Source organism: Cervus elaphus, chromosome 24, assembly GCF_910594005.1.
Source record: "Cervus elaphus chromosome 24, mCerEla1.1, whole genome shotgun sequence".
NCBI classification, from domain to species: Eukaryota; Metazoa; Chordata; class Mammalia; order Artiodactyla; family Cervidae; genus Cervus; species Cervus elaphus.
This window is the reverse complement of record NC_057838.1, coordinates 55,435,231-55,455,821: the sequence shown is the minus strand read 5'-3', so window position 1 is coordinate 55,455,821 and position 20,591 is coordinate 55,435,231. Positions and strand designations below refer to the sequence as shown.

Below are 20,591 nucleotides of genomic sequence, written 5' to 3'. Positions count from 1 at the left end.
GTTAAGGACAGGGAAAACTCCAGCAGATGGTTAAGGACAGGGAAAACTCCAGCAGATAGTTAAGCTATAGTCCATGGTGTCACAAAGAGTCAGACATGACTGAGCGACTGAACAACGAGGTGATTAGTGATTGTGAGCATTTTTTCATCTTTTCATGACTGTTGGCTATGGTTCATCTTTTAAATTTTAGACAAATAATAGGTAAATAGTGGTATCTCGCTGTGGTATTAGCTCCCATTTATTTCACAACTAGTGATGTTTGAATATTTCTAACTTTTTGGCCATTAAAAAAAAACTAAATATCACTTACCTTGAAAGTGAAAGTGTTTGTTGCTCAGTCATGTCCACAACACTTTGCAACCCCCTGGACTATATATAGCCCACCAGTCTTCTCTGTCCATGGGATTCTCCAGGCAAGAATATTGGAGGGGGTAGCCATTCCCTTCTCCAGGAGATCTTCTCAACCCAGGGATCAAACCTGGGTCTCTTGCATTACAGGCAGATTCTTTACCCTCTGAGCCACCAGGGAAGCCCTGTTTATCCATTTTTAAATTGGGCTGTTTTCCTATTATTGAATTTTCAGATTTTTTTTATATATGCTTTGACTTCTCTATCAGAGATATGATTTGCAGAAATTATTCTCCCAGTATGTGACTTGTCTTTTCAGTCTTTTAATGAGCAGAAGTTCTTCATTTTATTGAGGCCTAATTTATCCATTTTTTTCTTTTATGAATGACAATTTTAGGGTCATATCTCAGAATTATTTGTGGAATTATTTGCCTTACCCAAGGCATCAAAGTTTTCTCCTGATTTCCTCTAGCAGTCTTACAGCTTTAGGTTCTACATTTTTGTCTTCAATCTATTTGCATTTTTATAAGATGGACATAAGGGTCTTAATTTATTTGTCTTGCTGAAAATAGATATCCATTTGTTTTAGCATATTTGTTGAAAATATCCTTTTGCCACTAAAATGTCTTTGTAACTTTGTTGAAAATCAACTGACCCCCCCAAAAAAAATCAACAGACTATATGTTTCGTATTTCTGTGCTCTATTTGGGTCTGTTGACTGTCTGTCATGCCAGTAATATACTGTTCTGGTTATTGCAGAGTCATAGTAAGTTTTAGGTAAGTGTTTCAGCTTTGTTAATCCTTCTCAGAGTTGTTTTGGCTATTTCAGTTGTCTCGGGTTTCCACACAAATTTTAGAACCAGCTTATGCGCTCTGTGCTCAGTGGTATCCAACTCTTTGCAACATTTTTTTTTTTCTTTGCAACATTTTGGACTGCCGCCAGTCAGGCTCCTCCCTCCATGGGATTTCCCAGGCAAGAATACTGGAGTGGGTTGCCATTTCTTCCACCAGGGGATTTTCCCAACCCACAGACTGAATCTGCGTCTCCTGTGTCTCCTGCATTGCAGGCAGATTCTTTACCACTAAGCCATCAGGGAAGCTCTTCTATAAAACAGTCTGCCTACACTGAGACTGTGTTAAATCTGCGGATTAATTTTGGCCAGAGCTGACACCTTGATAGTCCTGAGTCTTCCAGTCTCTGAACACGGTACATTTCCCCATCTAGTTTGGTGTTGAATTTTCCAACATTTTACCATTTTCAGTGTACATGTTTTGCACTCCTTTTCTCAGATTTCTAACAGCACTGTGAATTTTACCCTATTAGGTGCTGGATATTTTTTTATCCCTGTCAATATCCCTGTGCCTTGTTCTGGGATGCAGTTAAGCTACTTGAAAATAGTCTGACATCCTTTTTGGTCTCTAGGACTTGTTAGGTAGAAGCAAAGAGGTGTTCACACTAGGGCTAATTATTCTCCACAACTTTTCAGGCCCATCTGAATATGTTATCCAACTATGATATTCTTTTGGTGAGGGGGGGTGGGGACAGCATTGAGTGATTTCCTGCTAATCCTTTTGGATAATTCTCCCGCCCTTGGCTAGTTTCTCACATTTGTGCACTTATTTGTGCCCTTCAGCTGAGTTCCTGGGCAGGTGGGGTGGGGATGGAGGGGGCGGTGGGCCCTCGTCACAGGTCTCCACGGCGTTCTTTCCACGTAGCACTCTCCTCTGTTGCCTGAACTCAAGCTGCCATGGTCTCCCTGACCTCTCAGTCACATCTCCTCCATTCAGGGACTTCACTGGACTAGACGGGCCTCCCTCCCTGCCCTGCTTCCTGACAACCCTCTCAAGGCTGTAAGTTGGAGCAGACGCAGGGCTCACACTCATTCATTCTCTCCTCTCAGGGTCACTGTCCTTATTGCCTGGTGTCCACTGTCTTCAAAACCAGAGTTTCACATGTGTTGTCTTTCTTTTTTTTTTGGTTGCTTTAGGTGGAGGGTAAATCTAGTCCTTGTTACTCCATCATGGCTAGAACTTATTAAGACATTTAAATAATAAGAAAAGTCTTTCCTATTTTTCTACATGTTGCATTTTAAGGGCTCATCATTCTGTTGTGCGGATCCATGCCTCCATCTGGTGCCATATTCTATCAAAATAAATCTTTTAACAGTTTTTGCAGTATAGGCCTGCTGGTCATGAACTCTTTGAGGTTTTTTTTTTTTAATGCCTGAAATAAGTTTATTTTGCCTTTCCTTTGAAAGATATTTTCATGTCTTTTCTCAGAAAATTAGCCATCACAACAAGAAACGGAAACACGAAATCCATCTAACTCCAAAAGACTGCTGTATCCTTGAACCACAACATATGAAAATAGAACGCAGGTGGTGGAATGATCACTGAGACGAAGACGCAGAAAGCATGTGGGTATGTTGTTTATCAGGTCAGGTCCCAGTACCCATCAGAGGCCCAGCAGGCTCAGCAGCATATTCAAATTAGGCTTATTCAAAGAAGGTTTAAAAAGGACTCTATACAAATTGTGGGCAGGACGTAGGGACAAGTCAATATCCTGGGGCCAGTGATGGCGGAGGTTCTTCTTCTAGGATGGAGGGGTTACTGGGACTCAGAGAGAACTCCTTGAGAGGAGCTGTGACTTCATGTGAGAGAGGTAGCCAGCCCAAGGTGAGAAACGGGAGAATAAATACTCCAACCTCACTCATTTCCCTCTCTCTGGTATTATGTAAGGACTTCCCTTTTGGTCAAATAAAACCAGAAGTGACAAGCGAGAGTTCACTGATGAAGTACATATACACCACAGGCACATAAAACGATGGACTAGCATAGTCATCTTGGAAACATAAGCAAAAAAGAACAATCCCACAAGCTACTATTATCCCCACATAAATGAACAGCGCAAGAAGAAAAATAAAACAAAACTATGATAGCCTGAGAGTTTAGCAAAGATAATGCCTTCACTACACAAGAACAGGGATGCTCTAAGAATAGGAACAATGATTTGAAAAAAAAAAAAAAAAAACTTTTCCCCAAATTAACAGAAGCATTAGAAAATAAAGGTGAAGAAATTCCCATGAGAAAGAACAAACTATTAGGAAATAAAAGTAGGAATAAAAAAGATAAGAATATATAAAAACCAGTCCAGGAGGGAAGAGACCAAATCCAGAGGTTCAACATCTCTCTTACTGGAAAATTCCTGAAAGAGAAAACAGAAAGGACTACACTGATGGAAAAAAAACAAAAACAAAAAAATATTCCAGATTCTGTGGATTGAGAAGACCTCTCTACCCTACCCCCCAAATATGCAGAGATGAATGAAAAAGATTCCAGCCAAGGCCACAAGGCCACACTTTTGAGAAATTTCAAAACACCATGTGTAAAATTAAAAATGATTATTAAATAACAACAATGAAAACTACTGGCTCTTAATAGTTTTCAAAGTGATCTCACATACAATGTATCACTTTTCAAATGGCCTAAGGGCTTATGGTATCTCCATTTCATTAGACATGGGCTGAACAGAATATTGAGGATGACGTTTTTCAAAACTTCACAGGTGAGGTGACACAGTTCATTGACATTTAGGTGTGTTTGTGTGTGAACATGTACGTGGAAGGGGACAAGTTATCTAGAAGGCAGGTCCAGCTTTCTGAACTAGATGATCAGTTCTCAAAGATAGGGTGCCATTTCTAATTTCTCGCTAACCCTCCAGGTCAACTGATGAACTGCTGCTTCCTGTGGGCAGATCTATGTAGCTGACTGATGTGCAAACGAATCTGGAAGAAGGAAATAAGATGCAGTGAGAACTGACTACTGCTTTGCAAACTTGTTTGCATGAGTATCCTCTAGGTACATTCAATACAGTTGACTTTTCTCATTGTGTGTTCACATGGGCAAGGTTTCAAACCTTCGTGATCTTCAGATTCTTTCTGGTGACCTGGGGCTTGAGTTATCCTCTTCAAGTTCCCAACACTGTAATTCTAGAATTCTGTCAATGAATGAGATAAGCATGAATTAAATCAGTCAACCACATCAGTGACAGGTGATGATCAATGGCTTTTTCCACAAAGCTGAGGGGATCCAGGTGAGAACACGCCCAAGTCAAATTGTGTGGTGAGCTGCTCTCTTTATTAAATCTCCAAGGGATCCTCAGGCTTCTGGGGAATTAGTTAAAGGTGGACGTGGACAGAATGTAAATGGGAAGTTGAACAGCTTGTGTACCAACATGGTGGGCTGCCATTTTCTGGAACCACAGAGACTTTGTTAAAACAGGATTGTAGTTAAGAAGAGTTCTGCATGCTCAGCTGCTGCAGATGGTGCTAGGAATGGAAACGAAAGGAGATGGTGGTGGTGACCACTAACCAGAAGCTGAAACCACACTCTAATTTTGCACAAAATTGCTAGGTCTGGTTCTTCTCTTTGCTTATGACTTTCATTTACTCCGAGACAATTATATTTAGCTGTGTGTCCAATAACATCTTGAAAACAGACTGAAGAAAACCATTTAGCCCTCAGTCATTTGTACTAACCCACAAAATGTCAGTACAAATATCTTCTAATAGACTAGTAGAGACATACTCTCTAGTAATAAAGTCAGTACAATCAAGGGAATCAAAAGAGGAGGGAACATCCAAAGCAGCACTGGAGAAGGATGAGGAAGATGAAAAGGAGGGAAGAGTAAGAAAAAAGGGAGTGAGTTTTCACTTGGGAAAAAAATTGGACTTACTTTTATTTATGTGAAAATCTTGAATTATTCTGGGAATTAATAGCATGTTGACAACAATGATGATGGCTTATATAATGATAAGATTAACTACCAGCCTTACTGGGCCAATATGCTACTGAGAATTGACTGTCAAGTGCTTAAAACTGCTGAACCTTAAACTAACCATTTTAATTAAAAAAAAAAAAAAGTGGACTAAAATTCCAAGAATTTCAAAGTGAAATTTCCCTGCTATTATTCGGCGTCAAGTTCATCAACAGTAACCTATACTAACAGTGATATTCAACACGTCTTCTCGATAACAAGCATGACATCCTCTGGCACACAGTACAGAATCAAGATATAGTTGTTAAACATGAATAAACGAGTGAGTAGAGCCAACGCAGTCCTGAAAAAGAAAAACGGAGCTGGAATAATCAGACTCCCTGACTTCAAGCTACGCTATTAAGCCACAGTGAACAAAACAGTTTGGTTCTGGCACAAAAACAAAAATACAGATCATCAGAACAGGATAGAAAGCCCAGAAATAAACCCATGCAGTTATGGCTGATAAATCTACAATGCGGGAGGCAAGAGTATACAATAGGCAGTGTCTTCAATAAACAGTGTTGGGAAAACTGGACAGTTACATGTTAAAAAATGAAACTAGAACATTCTTTAACATCATACACAAAAATAAACTCAAAATGGATTAAAGACTTAAAAGTAAGACTGGACACTAAAACTCTTAAGAGGAAAACATAGGTAGAACACTCTTTGCCATAAATTGCAGCAATGTCTTTTTTGATCTGTCAGAGTGATGGAAACAAAACCAAAAATAAACAAATTGGACCTAATTAAATTAAAAAGCTTTTGCAAAGTAAAGGAAACCATAAACAAAACGAAAAGACAACTGACAGAATGGGAGAAAATATTTGCAAACAATGTGACTGCCAAGGGATTAATTCCTTAAAAAGCTCATGAAGCTTTATATATATATATATATAAAACCCTCCCCCCCAAAATGGGCAGAAGACCTAAACTGACATTTCACCAAGGACCACATACAGATGGCCAAGAAACATATGCAAAGATGTTCAATGCCACTTATTATTAGAGAGATGCAAATCAAAACTACGAGATATCACCTCACACCAGTCAGAGGGGCTATCATCAAAAAGTCTACAAACAATAAATGCTGGAGATGGTATGGAGAAAAGGGAACCCTCCTACACAGTTGGTGGGAATGTAAATTGGTACAGCCACTATGAAGAGTGGTATAGAGGTTTCTTAAGAAACTAAAAATAGAGCTACCATATGATCCAGCAATCCCATACATCCAGAGCAAAAAGACTGGAAAGAATACATGCACCCCTGTGTTCATTGTAGTGCTGTTTACAATAGCCGAGACATGAAGCAACCTAAATGTCCATTGACAGATGAATGATAAAGAACATGCGGTACATATATACAATAGAATATTAGTCATTAAAAAGAATGAAATAATGCCATTTGCACCAACATGGATGGACCTGGAGATGATCATATTAAGTCAGTCAGAGAAAGATAAATATCATGATATCACTTCTATGAGGAATCTAAAAAAAAAGATACAAATGAAATTATTTATAAAACAGAAACAGACTCACAGATGTAGAGGATGAATTTATGGTTACGGGGGTGGGGAAGGGTAGCAGAAGATGGATTTGGAGTTTGGGAATGACAGGTACACACTACTGTCCATCAAACAGATAACCAATAAGCACTTACTGTATAGCACAGGGAACTCTGCTCAATATTCTACAATAATTTAAATGGGAGAAAATCTGAAAAAGAATGGATACAGGTATATATGTACAATGGAATCACTTTGCTATACACTAGAGACTAACACAATCCTGCTAATCAACTACACTCCAAATTAAATTAAAATAACGAAGAGCAGAGAATCCTTGAGAAAACAGGCGTTAGAAATATGAGTTCGACAAGAGCTTTGGTAGATCAAATCAAAGCATTTATTTCAACCTGCACCCTATTGTAATGTGTATTTGGGTACAAGCAGAAATTTTGGAAAGAAGCTCCCAGGAAGACAAATGGAAGTTTGGTATTTGTAGGGCAAACACTATACACCAAGAAAATGCCATTTTTAACGTAATTTATTTGAAATGCTTCCAGAAAAGTTTAAGGCCATTATACAAAAACATTCATTTCATGAAAACATTCATTGACTTTCTTCTCATAGGCCAGTCCTTGACAGACCTCTTTTCTCAACAATGCTGGCCACAGTGGCCGATGGCTCCTTCAAAGAATGATTCATTCTTTTCTTCACCATCAAACAACTTTTCTTGGCTTTTCTCTGCTTCTATCTGCAGCAGATTCAGTCAGTCAGTTGGTAAATCAATAACAACTTAAGAAACAAAGCACTTTTAAATAAACTTGTAATAGAAAAAAAAATTCACCAAGTTTAAAATCTATAAATACAGAAATATGTTTTACAGGGTAAAATTGATGACTTTTTTTATTTTTGAAAAATAAGTACTATACCTTGTTTTTACATTGATAAATCTCATCACACAGCTTTCTGAATGCACATGATAGATGTACATAATAAAATGACAACATAGTATTTACTGCTCTCCTTTGTGTAAACTTGAAAGTCACAGATTAAAAAAAAACTTTTTGGCAATAATTTAGAATCATTACTACTAGTGCTGGTGTGGGTACAATTTTGCACAAGTCATCTTCAATATTTACACTCGTGCAGAGCTTTTCTGTGTATTCAGTTAACTTTTTTTCAAAGGTCTGCGGCTCACCCTACATTGTAAATCAAGGCTGGACAAAGAGGTTACTAGTTTGGCCAACTGATGCTGATTGATGATGGAGTTAATTAAGTCAGCCTCTGGAGAATGTAATTATGATTCTGATCCCAGCACAGAGCCAGTGATGGCAAATGATGACCCGAAAGTGGAGCAGGAAAACCCCAGGCTCTGATCTTTCCCAGAAGGACACTGGACTTTGCTTTTCTTTTTTAATGCTTCCGACACAAGGTCACGATGGAGGACTTCTTCCAAATTCTTCTTCTCACATGTTTATGTAAACAGGGTCACTGATGCAGCCACAGTCTCTCCGTCATCTCTTCATTCATGCTCCAAAATATGAGTGGGCTGAGGCAGATGAAACAAAGTGAAGAGGGCCTTTCTGCTGTTCCTGCCAGGTTTTCCCAGGCCCGATGAGTTCTGCTCTTATGTTTTAGGCTAGAAATGCGTATCTAAGGCCAGCCAGCATCTATTGGCAGAGACCTCCTGATGCAATATATACTTCAGTTCAAGATTCAGAGCTGACAGCTGCTTTTGTGCTGATCCTTTTAAGGTCAGACTCTATTTCATGTCCTAGTAAATTATTGCATCAGATTTGTATTAGATGAACTTGCAAGGTCAAGAGAGTGCTTCTTCCTTTGCAAAATTAAACCTTCAGAATCCCCAGGGATGTTTTCCTGCTTTTTGGTTGAATGATATTGGATCAATTTAACTTGAAACAGTGATCTTTCCCGGTTTCCTTCACACACCATCATGATTACACAGGTAACTTCCTCATGCCCTGTTTGCAAGGCCCTTGAAAATTCATGCCTTCAGCTACTCTGTCAAAGAGCTAGAAAAGTACTAGAGAAACGTGGAAGGATCCTTTAAAAGTAATCTACATGAAACAGTAGTTTAGAGGTTGTTTCCTTTCTGTTTTTCAAAATCCAGCAGGACCAGTGAAAATATTGATAACTTGTTCAAGTACATATCCACCCATTCAGACACTTGGGAAAAACAATACAGGCTAACAGTTGCCACAGATTCCAGCTGACACAAATTGGCAGTTACAGTATTAGAGACAAAAAGGTACAGACAGAAGAGACTGGGTCAACACGGTCACAAAAGTAGTAAAAAGTGCTTCTCCGAACCGCTCCACATGTGGAACGCAAACACTGTACAGGTTAAGACAGGGCTGCTTCCAGGAAGCACACGCTCCTCTCAGACGTTGCTTTCAACATGCCTGCTGGTCCCACAGGGAGAGTCCGTCTGCTCCATGCGCTCCCAGTCGAGGCTGACCTCACTCGTGTCCATGCTACAGTCCGACTCACTGTCTGATTGGTCCATCTGCTCAAGTCTTGTTTCTCCCCGTGGCTCCCTGCTCCCGGGGGCGGGATCTAGGAATGGTCCCTCGGGGTCAGGGACCCCCGCCTGCCCCGCCGCACACAGAGCCGTCTCTTTGGCTTGGCGAATACAGTTGAGCCACTGTTGTTTGTTGAACGTGTCATTGGCTTGTAACGAGTGGGTCTGACTTTGGGATCCGTTTTTGAAACTCACTCTGAAGAAGTTTTTAACTAGAAATAAGAAGAACACACAAAAAAGGTCAGTGCACAGGTATTTCCGCAGGCCAAAGATAACCTATGCGGTGACACTAACCCTGTATTCATGGCAGAGATCACTAACTGTCCTACTATTTCAGGACATGGCTTGGCTCCACCCTGCAGCCTCCTCAACCAACAGGTGTTGACACAGGTCTGGCACTCAGGGGCCTTCCAACGCTATCAAATCAGTACAGAACAACTCGGTCCGGGACTCCGGGGTACTGGATGCCAAACCTGGCCGCATATCCGAATCTCCAAACAGCATGGTAAAAATACAGATCCTGGGGTCCTCCCCTTAGAGGTTTGGATTCAACAGGTCTGGAATGAGGAGCCTGATAATCTTGTCATTTTAACAACTGCCCCAAGCTAAAGCTTTTTCAAGTTTAAGAAGCTCTTTGTAACATCAAACAAGTCCAAGATCCTCCACATGATAGTACCTGTGTGTTTAGTATCTGATGACTGAGAAGACATGTAAAGATAGAATTCTTTTTATTCTTTTTTTGGCTGCACTGGGTCTTCATTGTGGTACACAGGCTTCTCTAGTTGTTATGCGTGGGCTCTGGGATGCATGGGCTCAGTAGTTGCAGCACTTGTGGGCTTAGCTGCGATATGCGGGATCTCAGTTCCCAGACCAGGGATCGAACCCACGCCCCCTTCACTGGGAACTTGGAGCCTTACCCACTAGACCATCAAGGAAATCCCAAGATATAGTCAGAACTCTTATAAGTTTGGATTCATTTTAAAATGAAATGACATTCTAATAACTGCCAAAAGGAGCTATGTGCATTTGTTTCTTTAAAAATTTTATTTATTTATATATATTTTTGGCCATGCCATGGCATGTGGCTTGTGGGAACTTAGTTCTCCAATCAGGGGTTGAACCCAGGCCCTCGGCAGTGAAAGCATGTAGTCCTAACCACTGGACTGCCAGGGAAATCATGGAGCCATGTGCATTTAAAAAATGATAGTGCACACAATATGGAAAACATTTGACTTAATTTAATAACAACATTAACTGGCATTTAATGGGCCCCATGTGTCACATGCATGTGGTTCATGGACGTGTCTGAGCTCAGTCAGTTCCCCTGCACGATCCCTGAGGTCAACAGACTGGCTTCAGATAAATTCAAGCTCCATTCTTTTCTGTGGGGCAAATGCCTCGACTCCTCTACATTTTAGTTTATTTGTAAAATGGGGAAAACAAAGAGACTCAACCTTAGATGGTTATTATGAGGGATAAACATGGTAACATATGTAAATGCTCCTGCATTGCTACTAGAGAAATGTAAGTACTACTCCTGCTACCAGTTCTATCACTAGGGCAGAGGGGCTGGTGTGGAGGTAAGACGCAGCGTATATTAACTACTTGGACAGTAGGACACCAATATTAACCCAAGAGGCTCAAATGTTACTTGCTCAAAGAAGACTTCCCTGACCATTTCATCTTAAACAGATCTCCTATTGCTATTTTCTATCCCCTTAATGGGTTTTAGTTGTTTTTTTTTTTTAAACACACCCAGAATATTTAGTTATTTCTCATCTGTCTCCTCCATCACAAGGTAAATTCCACAGGGCTCCCCCAAAATTGACCTGTGTGGTAGACCAGTGTATACCAGTGTCTGGCACAGTGTTTAACACATAGAAGACCCTAGATAGACACTGCTATCTAAGATTCTCTTGGTTAATTCCTTTGTTTACTAAATCTCAAGTCAGAGAAGCCCATTTGAGTAATTACAGATAAACCCTCGGCCCAGTTGACCATAGCTGTGCCTCCTTAGACACAAGTCAGCTATGTGAACACCCACTGTTAAGCAGCTGCAGTCACATAGGGACAGTCTGGTCTTAAGAAGGCTTTTATCCAGTGGAAGCAGCTGCAGTCACATAGGAACAGTCTGGTCTTAAGAAGGCTTTTATCCAGTGGAAGCAGTCAGAGGAAGGGAGCATAGCGGGCAGCAGTCATGCTGGACAGACAGGTCAACTCCCAGGGTCTCACTGAATCCTGAGAACAATCCTATGAAGTAGGTATGCATGCATCCCCACTTTGCAGATGGGAAACTAAGGCCCCTGGAGGTTGAGTAAGGTTACACAAGCTCTAAGTGATGAAACACAACTGAGATGCAATTTGCCTCCAAGGCCACGGCTCGTCTCTTTCACCAGCCGGCCATTCCCTCCAAACCACCACTCCCAAAGACACTCCACAGGTCAAGAGGGACAGCCACCCGTACTTCTCTCATTGTTGCTGAACGCCCCTCGCAGGGAGCCACCCAGCCTCACTTCCCCATCCTGCAGGTCTTCCAGCAGCAGGTCCTTCATGGGGATAGGCTGCCGGTACAGTTGGTAACAGAGCTGCTCATTGTGGGTAACGGCGCGGGTGATAACAAGCACTTCTTGGAAGAGGAAGACATGTAGTTTCTGGAAGAAAAGAACACACAGGATTCCCTTAAGCAATAATCTAAGGAGTTGATAAGTAGACCTCTGGGGATAACAGGTCCCTGGGTACCAGCTTCAAACTGACCTCTGAACTTCTCTGGCTCAAATCTACCTCCAGGAGGACAGCAGTTGGGGGTTGCAGGCGTTTCCAGATGCATCCATTGCCTGCCCTGTAGGAGCACCTCCCTAGCGCCCCAGTGAAGAGGCCCTTTCTGCCTACAGACACCTGCAGTCAGGTCTGCCAGCTCCAGGGGTGTTCACCATTCACAACACACGCAGGCACACGTGGTCTCTAGCACATTTATTACAGGAACATTAAAAAAGAAGAGAGAGAGAGAAACCCCATAGAACTAAGGGTGTAATGAAGGAAAAAAAAAAAAAGTCAGTCCTTTTCTGGCTTTGGTTTATTATATCCAGTACAATTCTAAGAGATCAAAATGAGTAACAGTCCGTAAAAGATGAGACTAGTATATCTGAGCCTAAATCTTTGCTTCTCAAACCTGTAAAACACTCTTTCACTCCACCACAGAGCTGATTATCAGCTTCACCCAGGCACCCCGGCTCGGAACACTGCCCATTCCCTAGGAAACCAGAGTATGCAGCTGTAGCCACGAAGAAAGACGATCAAAGCACTTGTCCTTCTTGGTAAAGTTCATAAGAACCTCAGTTCTCCGAAGAGGTTGTACTTAAAAGGCTGATGACTGATGTGTGTGTTGTGGGCAAAAAAAGAATCTTGAAAATAAAGGCTTGTCTCAAAACCACATTACAAAAGCAATTTTCCTGAGTGGAGCTGGAGTAAATTGGCTCCATTCAACTTCCAGTGCCAGACTCTTCCCACAGCTTGGAAATGCTTAGGAGTTGAAGTGAGACAATCCATGACTCTGCAGCTAGGTTCTGGTTTTCCAGCGGTAATATTTGGGAATGTCAGCCCAGGAGTTTCAAGGAGGAGACCAGAAGAATAGGGCTGAAAATTCACACTAGAATCTTGACTTGGGGTCAGGGAAGCACTTTCAGTGTTATCAGATAATTTTACATTTGGAAGAAAAGATACTTGTGGGCCATCTACCCCCACCCTGCCACAGACTGATGGATGGACAGATACACATATACATCAAAAACTGCAGGAACTGAAGCTCAACCAAATGTTGGCTTGTGGAAACAAAGGATGGTGGTTCTGTATTGGTGTGTATTTGGAGTAGGGGCAGGTCTGAAGACCGAAAAACAGAGAAAAGCACAAAATAACCAAGTTAAGGGCTTTTTTCTTTGGTGGTGGAGGGGAATGGTAGACAGAATGATAATGGGGTTGGTGAGGGGAGGTGTTAGTCACTGTTTCATATACTAAAAATAATCAGAGATTTCTATACTGCTTCTACTTCAATCACTCTTCCAGCCAAGGTAGGAGGTTTGAACATTGATTATCTGGGCAACTTTAAAAAAATATTCCCTGTTTATGAATGTTCACTGAGAGTTCCTCTTCTTAGTTGCAGCTCCTTCCTGCCCTCAAGCTATTGAGAATTTTTTTTCCTGACTCATGACTTTATTCATAATGACTTTTACACCTCTACAGGAAAAAGCAAACAAACAAAAACGAGTGCCCCACTCCAATTAAAATCTTTGTTTTCAAAAATCAATCTGCCTGAAACATGAACTAGGTAGGGGTCATCTTTAATGACCTAGGCACAGCCAACCAGAGTCTCAGCCCTTGACTGATGGACAGGAGGAAGACGGGCCCCCATTCCATACAGCAATGCTCCTTTCTACTTGTCACAGGGCTTCTGAGGAACAGTGTTCAAGGAGTTGGAGTATTGGCCATTAGAAGTCTACCAGTGCTTTCCAAAAATCAGCAAAAAGCAGAACGCAGTTGCCTGGCAATCAGTAACTCCCAAACAGAAACATCTCTTTAAGCAGTGGCCTGTGACAGGTCTCACAACCTTTGTTGCAACATCAACTGGTTAGATCTACAGCAGCACTGATAATGGATGCTATGACATGTCCTCAGTGATTTCAAATGCCATTTCCAAGCCTGCTCATAAATGCCACTTTATAGCCCAGGTCAAAAAGGCAGCCTCTGAATCATCAAAGCTTTATTAAGAGCTTTTCCATCAAGTTTTGGCTTTCATTCCAAGGGTTGGCTAGAAGCTAAAGATGAAACAAAAGAGAAGTGGAGAGTGTCTCAATGGCTTTCTCAATGCTAAAATATGAACATATGTTATATATAGTACAGTTGATATATTATATAAAACATGTTATATATAAATGTATAAAAATCATAGAAATACTACATATCAGCATTATTTTCTATTGTTACATATTAAAAAAAAAGCCTGGTGAGTTGGCTCAATTTTGATCTCTCATGTAATTCACATCCATTTTTCCTTTAGGTAAGTATTCATTCATTCATTCACTCACATATTCACCTAACACTACTCAGTGCCTTAGGATATGTCAGGTCCCCATGAAAGGGACTGACAAGGCACAGTCTCCACCGTAAAAGAGCATGATAAAGTGGGAAATACTAACAGATAAATGGAGAATCACAATCTACCATAGTAAGCCCTCCAGGGGAGATTTGTGCAAGTTGCTATGATAGGAGAGGAGGAACAATTTCAATATGCATAGAAGAATAAAAGCAAGGAAATGGACTGTTTACAAGTCAGAGCTAAAAAAAGATGTAGAGCTGATGGTGGGTAGGTTGTTATTTAAAACAAAACACAAAAATAAAAAACTGGTCTCAAAATGTCAGTTTGTGGATAGGCACCAACTCGTAAGAAGAATTTCTCATAAAGCTAAATGAATTCAATTAAAGAACTATCTATTTTTCTGAGATCATATACTTTTAACATCCTGTTAAAATCATCTATTACTTGCTGATAGCCAAGTGGGAGGAGATAGTAATTGTTTTGTGTTTGTTTTTGAGGGTCATGACCAGACAACAGAAAAAGCTGGCAACTCTATGATGGTTTCCAAAATTTTTCTGAATATGTACTGGTGATGAAATTTAAAATATATGTATATATAATATATAAAACAAATTTAATAATGTATGATCCTGTGATATAAAAGACACTAGAGAAAGTTTTTGTCTAAAGAACATGACTCTGCTTAGGGAAGGCACTGTAATAGGAGGCTCAAAATCACACGGATGAAGGAGTCAGGGAGGCTCCGGATGAAATTACCGAAGGAAAGCAACTACTCACCACGCCTCGGTTGTTCTTCAGTTCACCATGACAACACAGCACCTTTGAGTTGTCGATTAGGGAGTCTTTCTGGCCTTCCTCCAAGTAAAGAAGTCGCTCTTTATAATAGCGGCATTCAGATTCTCCAGTCTTGGTGTTGATTTCTGCCACAATTCCCTGAATGATGTTTATCTGTAAAAACAAAAAGGAAGTATGGGGAAAGTAATCAAACCATTCACATCAACAAGGCCCAGGGACTTAACCTTAGAAAGTCGCTAAGATACACTTGGATCTAATTCTGAGATCCCATTATCTAAGCTGCTGCTTTGGGAAAAGGGGGAAAAATGCTTTTAACATACTGTATCTATCTATCCATATACCATCTATATAGTTGTACACATATCAGTTCAGTTCAGTTCAGTCGCTCAGTCGTGTCCGACTCTCTGCGACCCCATGAATCGCAGCACACCAGGCCTCCCTGTCCATCACCAACTCCCGGAGTTTACTCAGACTCATGTCCATCGAGTCGGTTAAATACATACATATATATTCATTTGTACACACACACACACACACATCTATATTTGTATTAAATATAAAACTAATGTTGATGCAGAATTTTGTCTGAGAGAAAGAAATGTGAAGCACTGCTTTCAATGTGCAGGACTTATAGCCACTAGACTCTGTATCACACATTTCTTAACATGTGCTCAACAAGGTAGAAAATGTAGGCATACACACAAAAAATGCAGCCAAGGAGAGAAAACAAAGCAGAATGTAACAGTCCAGAAAAGGGATGGTCCTTGTGGATTTGAAACCCAGTTTCAAGGTCTCTCTACATGTATTCAATCTAACCTACAAACAACACATCCAAATGGGGTGTGAATAAATGGTTTGGGTACCATTTAGTGACAAAACATAACTCATGTATGAAGGGCAGAGAACTAGGAATGGAAAGAAATAGACACTAGGAGTAAGAATGGAGACGATTTGTCTATACACACTCATGCCCATTCCTACAGCACACTCAAATAAGACAGGGGTAGAGTGATTTCAAAGCAATGGTGGATGCACTATGGTTAAATACAAAAGGAAGCAAAACAAAACAAGAGAACAACACTGAGACATGGTCAGTGGGCATTTATCCCAATGTGGTGGTGTTTTAGCACGTGAATGATACATCTAAAAATTAGAAAATTCTAGAAAGAAGGAGCAAGAAGTTAGTTGAGAAAAAAACTCAGAGACACCAATCCAAGGCAAAGGAATCACTTCCTCAGCAGAGACTTCTGTCCCCTAGTAGTGAAAAGACCAACAGTCCCATCTTTCTTGTGGTGGGATTAACAGAATACAACTTAACAGATGAGAAATGTTAGTAAGGCCTCTTCTTGGTTGCATTGATTTAATGGAAAAACAGACCAGTCTTTGAAAATCAAGGTTTTAAAAGAGGCCTTTACTCAGCAAAAAGCTACCAGACCTTGTTTAAGTGGCAGTGAATTCTAAGATTGTTAACTAATTATTTTTCATGTGCCTTATGCCCAAAGAAACTGGATTAAAAACTTCTACCCAATTATAGCTTTGGCACTTCCATGCAGTTCAACAGAAGATCTTTTAGCTTTGAGATGATGTCTAGTGACTGCATCCTAAGAACAGAGGTATAATCTCTACACGCTTTAGCTACTAACAGTTTCAAAGATCATTTATTTATTCTTTTCTCTGTTTTCTGAATGAGTGTAGTACTACTTGATAATTTTAAACAAAACACATTATTTTTAAAAGTATAGGTTCTTTACGTCATATAAAGAATTTAAAAAAAAAAAAAAAAGAATTTTTTTGGCCTTTGATGTCAACCTAAGGTTAAGTACAAGTCCTGTGAAATTAATCTGAGTTTCAGTAAAACAAAACAAGTAATAAATGGTACACTTTGGTACCCAAACTTTCTCCTTGCTTCTCCCCTCCTTGGTTTTCAAAGATGACTGATTATTTGTTGCTTTCAAAAACAAAAAAGAAATTTCACAAAATACACTGAAGCTATAAGTCATCTTGCAAATTAATTCAATTAATGCTGTTGAGCATCTGTTCAGTGTCTGACTAGGTGGTGGCATTCAAGGAAACGAGACAGGGTCCCTGCCCTCAAGAAGCTGAAAATACGTGGACGGTATCTGAACAATTGTTCTATGTCTAGCTTATTTTTCTACTTTATTACATTTTTAATGTGAATTGAAACTCATACTTTTCCCTTGTTTTTAAAGACTGAGCATTAAGTGCTGTGTCTCATCTTATCAGACATTACTAGGTGTACCTGGGCAGCTGGAATTAATCAGTATTTGAGTTAATTTTCTGAATTTCCTGCAAGAATCCAGGAAACCAGAAGAGGATGTACTATAGGCATAAAGCTACGTTCATTTCCTAATTTAACTCAGGAACTGAACAGCTGGCATATCACATGAAGATTAATAAACTCAAAAGCCACAGTGCTTCCTTAGGCAGCTATGACTACTCTCAAATGCTGCTTCTTTCTCTGGTGTTTGAAAAAAAATAAAAAGAGACAAAAGAATGGAAACATTTGGTGTTATTCCATATTCAGTATCTGTATTTATTGTAGTGACTCTGGGTCTGCTTTCATTTATTGAAAATACTGCTTTTGTATTTATATTCAGTTATATACATAACTAATATACCTGCATGCCATGTCTAATCTCTCTGTACCAGTTCTCGAGAGGAATCTATTTTGCAGAATTGCAGCAAGGAATAAAGTTACACATAGGATATTGCCAATAACCAACAGTCATGGTAGTTGTGCATTTAAATTAAATTTATCATTGCATTTCTCATTTGGGTTCACGCTGAAGGGCAGGGGCTGGTAAAGTGACATGATGAAAGATATCCGTAACAGAATAAGGATTAAACCCCCATATGCTGGAATTGTCATTCTCAATGTAGACTCTGAAAGCCCTGTCTGTCTCCCCCCTTGTGTGGTAATATCATCTACTTGCTGGCTCCTGACATGGACCAAGAAGAGCAGGCTTCACTGCTGTTGCATCAAAAAAAAAAAAAAAAAAAAAAAGGACTGTTCTTTCCATTGATTCCAGTGATTTTTTTTGGGGTGGGGGGGGTGGAATTGGAGCAGTGGCAGGCAGAAGAAAGAGATGGCTTGCAGGATAATTTTCTGACTGAAACAATCCTTAGAATACAAAACATTAAACAACCAGATCTGGAATATACAAGTATCCAAAGTCCTATTTTAAGATGTTCTCTTTGGGGGGAAATTTCTATCAACCTTTCAAAGCACTATTAAGCAATTCTAATACAGATGTGGTAGTTTACACACTACATTAAAAAACAAGATCTTTCTTTAGATCTAATCATAAGACTGAATGCTTGGTGTAGAAGCAATTTATTTAGAGTTCCCTGATTTTTTCCTTCTTATAGGAGGAAAATTTATTCAGGGAACATATTAGTCAAGCTATGATGGTAGTGTGTATTTTACGGTTATCAAACATTCACGATGCACTCAAGAGTACAGGGCTAAACATTTCTGTTCATCCAGGATAATGCCACAAGGATTTTGTAGAGAAGAGGAAAAAAAAATTGCTGTGCCTATACAGTGTAAATGGACATTCAGAAGACTTGCTTTGCAGACATTTTCAAATGCAGGTATACCATGCTTCACACGTAAATTTGCCTGAAGAACTTGGCAAATTAGCCTGAAGAATTTTATGCACTAAGGAGACTGGTGTATTGCAAACAATCATATTCTTATCTGTTTTTAAATTCGAACTTTAGCTTACTGGTTTTTTCTTTTTCTTGTTTTTAAACAAAGCATTATTCTTTCATGCTGCGTTTTAAAAAGAAGAAATCTTTACTGGAAAACTCAGGGCAGGCTTGTGTTCTTCACAAAAGTAATTATTTAGACTAGGTCGAGTTCCCTGTTGTCCTCATTCTTACAGACCACACACTTGCTGGGATGAAATATGGAGAGGAGGCCACGGTATTGCTCTTCCGAGTAATAAAAACAGACGTGAAGAAGTGAGCGGGGCCTCATCTCTGTTGCCTGCATTCCCCGCTGTGCTGGACTGGGAGCCTGGTCTGTATGCTGGGCCTGCCAGACACCTCAAACACCCTGTGAATCAGGAGAGTCTTTCCTGTTCTTCTCTGTCTCTCCACGGACAACTGGCCCAGCTCTGGATTGGTGAGGCCCTCCATAAAGCCTGGCGGCCAGACAGATTTCTGTAGTTCCAGAGGCAACAGGGGCTTAAGAAAGTAGCCAGGCTTTCAGCTCTGTGGCAGAGGAGCATGAAGAAGTGGAGAAGTCGTAAGACTGGCAGTCTTCGATATTAACTCCATTACTTCTTGGCCCAGACTTGGGCGAATTATTTAATGCCCCCACGCCTTATCTGGAAAATGGCCCTAACATGAACAGCTTTCTCACAGGTTAGTATGAGGGTTAAGTGAGATACATAACCCATTAGACAATCACATAAAGCTGATTTACTAGGTATTCAATACATGTCAGCAGGTGTTATTGTTATTATTGTTGTTGCCATTACTATTTACTACTGTTATTGTTACTAATTACTATTGAGTTGGCCGAAAAGTTCATTTGGGTTTTCCCCATACCATCTTACAGAAAACTCTTTGGCCAACCCGATGTTATTAAGCCCCTCTCTGGGAAGAAACAGGCAGTTTGCTCCACAGACTCAAGGCTTCTGATCGATTTTCCAATCACCTCTGTTTATCAGCTCATTACTGTCCCAGATCCAGTCAGGGAATGAACTATTAGAACTGGTCTCTTAGCCTGCATCCTCACTGCTAGCTCCCTGAGCAGGTTTCCAAGGCTATGCCTCTGGACCACTGCAACATCCTCCCCACTTGCTTCCCTGTCCCTAGTCTCCGCTGACCCCTGTGCTACAGATGCAATGTTACATGTCTAAGATCACACAGCTTGCCAGTGACGGTGCTGGAATTTGAACCTGAATCTAGGCTACTTAAGAAACAAAAGCACAAGAAAGGAAAAGGGTCTCAAATTGATATTTACAACCGTATACCCAATGTGAACCACCACCCTCAGTCCCTTCTCTTGCTGTTTTCTGACTATTATCAACCCCAGGCAAACTGATCAATGGCACTCGCTGGCATGATGTACCCTGCCACTTCTCTACACCTCTGCCCTGGCTGTTTGCGCCTCTGGCCTGTCATCTCCTCTGCCCTGTCCTGCAGAGCACCGCAACCAGAACTGAGCTCTCTGGGCAGAATGTCACAGGTCACCAGATCCCATGATATGGATCCAATTTTTCCTGGTCTTACATTCCTGCTAGGGAAGAATCCATATTTCCCAAACCACCCAACCCCATATCCAATACAGTTGCTGGTGAATAGATTTGACTAGGCTCCATGCGTCAATCTGGAGCCAAGGAAACTTGGGTTTCAAGTGGGTGCTGACTTCACAAATGGGCTTCAGTAAAAGGCAAAAGGCAACTTCCATTTGCTAACTAAACAAAGCTATTCAATTTAAAATCTTTACAGAGATCTT

General features: G+C 40.5%; 1 protein-coding gene across 7 annotated transcripts in view; it reads right to left on the bottom strand.

The window, feature by feature from the left end:
- Positions 1-7,197: 7,197 nt before the first annotated feature.
- ARHGEF3 (Rho guanine nucleotide exchange factor 3) overlaps positions 7,198-20,591 on the bottom strand; it is a 310,527-nt gene continuing 297,133 nt past the window's right edge. For all 7 annotated transcript variants that reach the window (XM_043885395.1, XM_043885393.1, XM_043885392.1 and 4 more), the window contains 3 exons: positions 15,083-15,253; positions 11,681-11,867; positions 7,198-9,428 (listed from right to left, as the gene is read on the bottom strand). In XM_043885395.1, the coding sequence (XP_043741330.1) occupies positions 9,076-9,428; positions 11,681-11,867; positions 15,083-15,253 (711 nt within the window). In that variant the 3' untranslated portion in view covers positions 7,198-9,075. The remainder of the gene's footprint in view (positions 9,429-11,680; positions 11,868-15,082; positions 15,254-20,591) is intronic.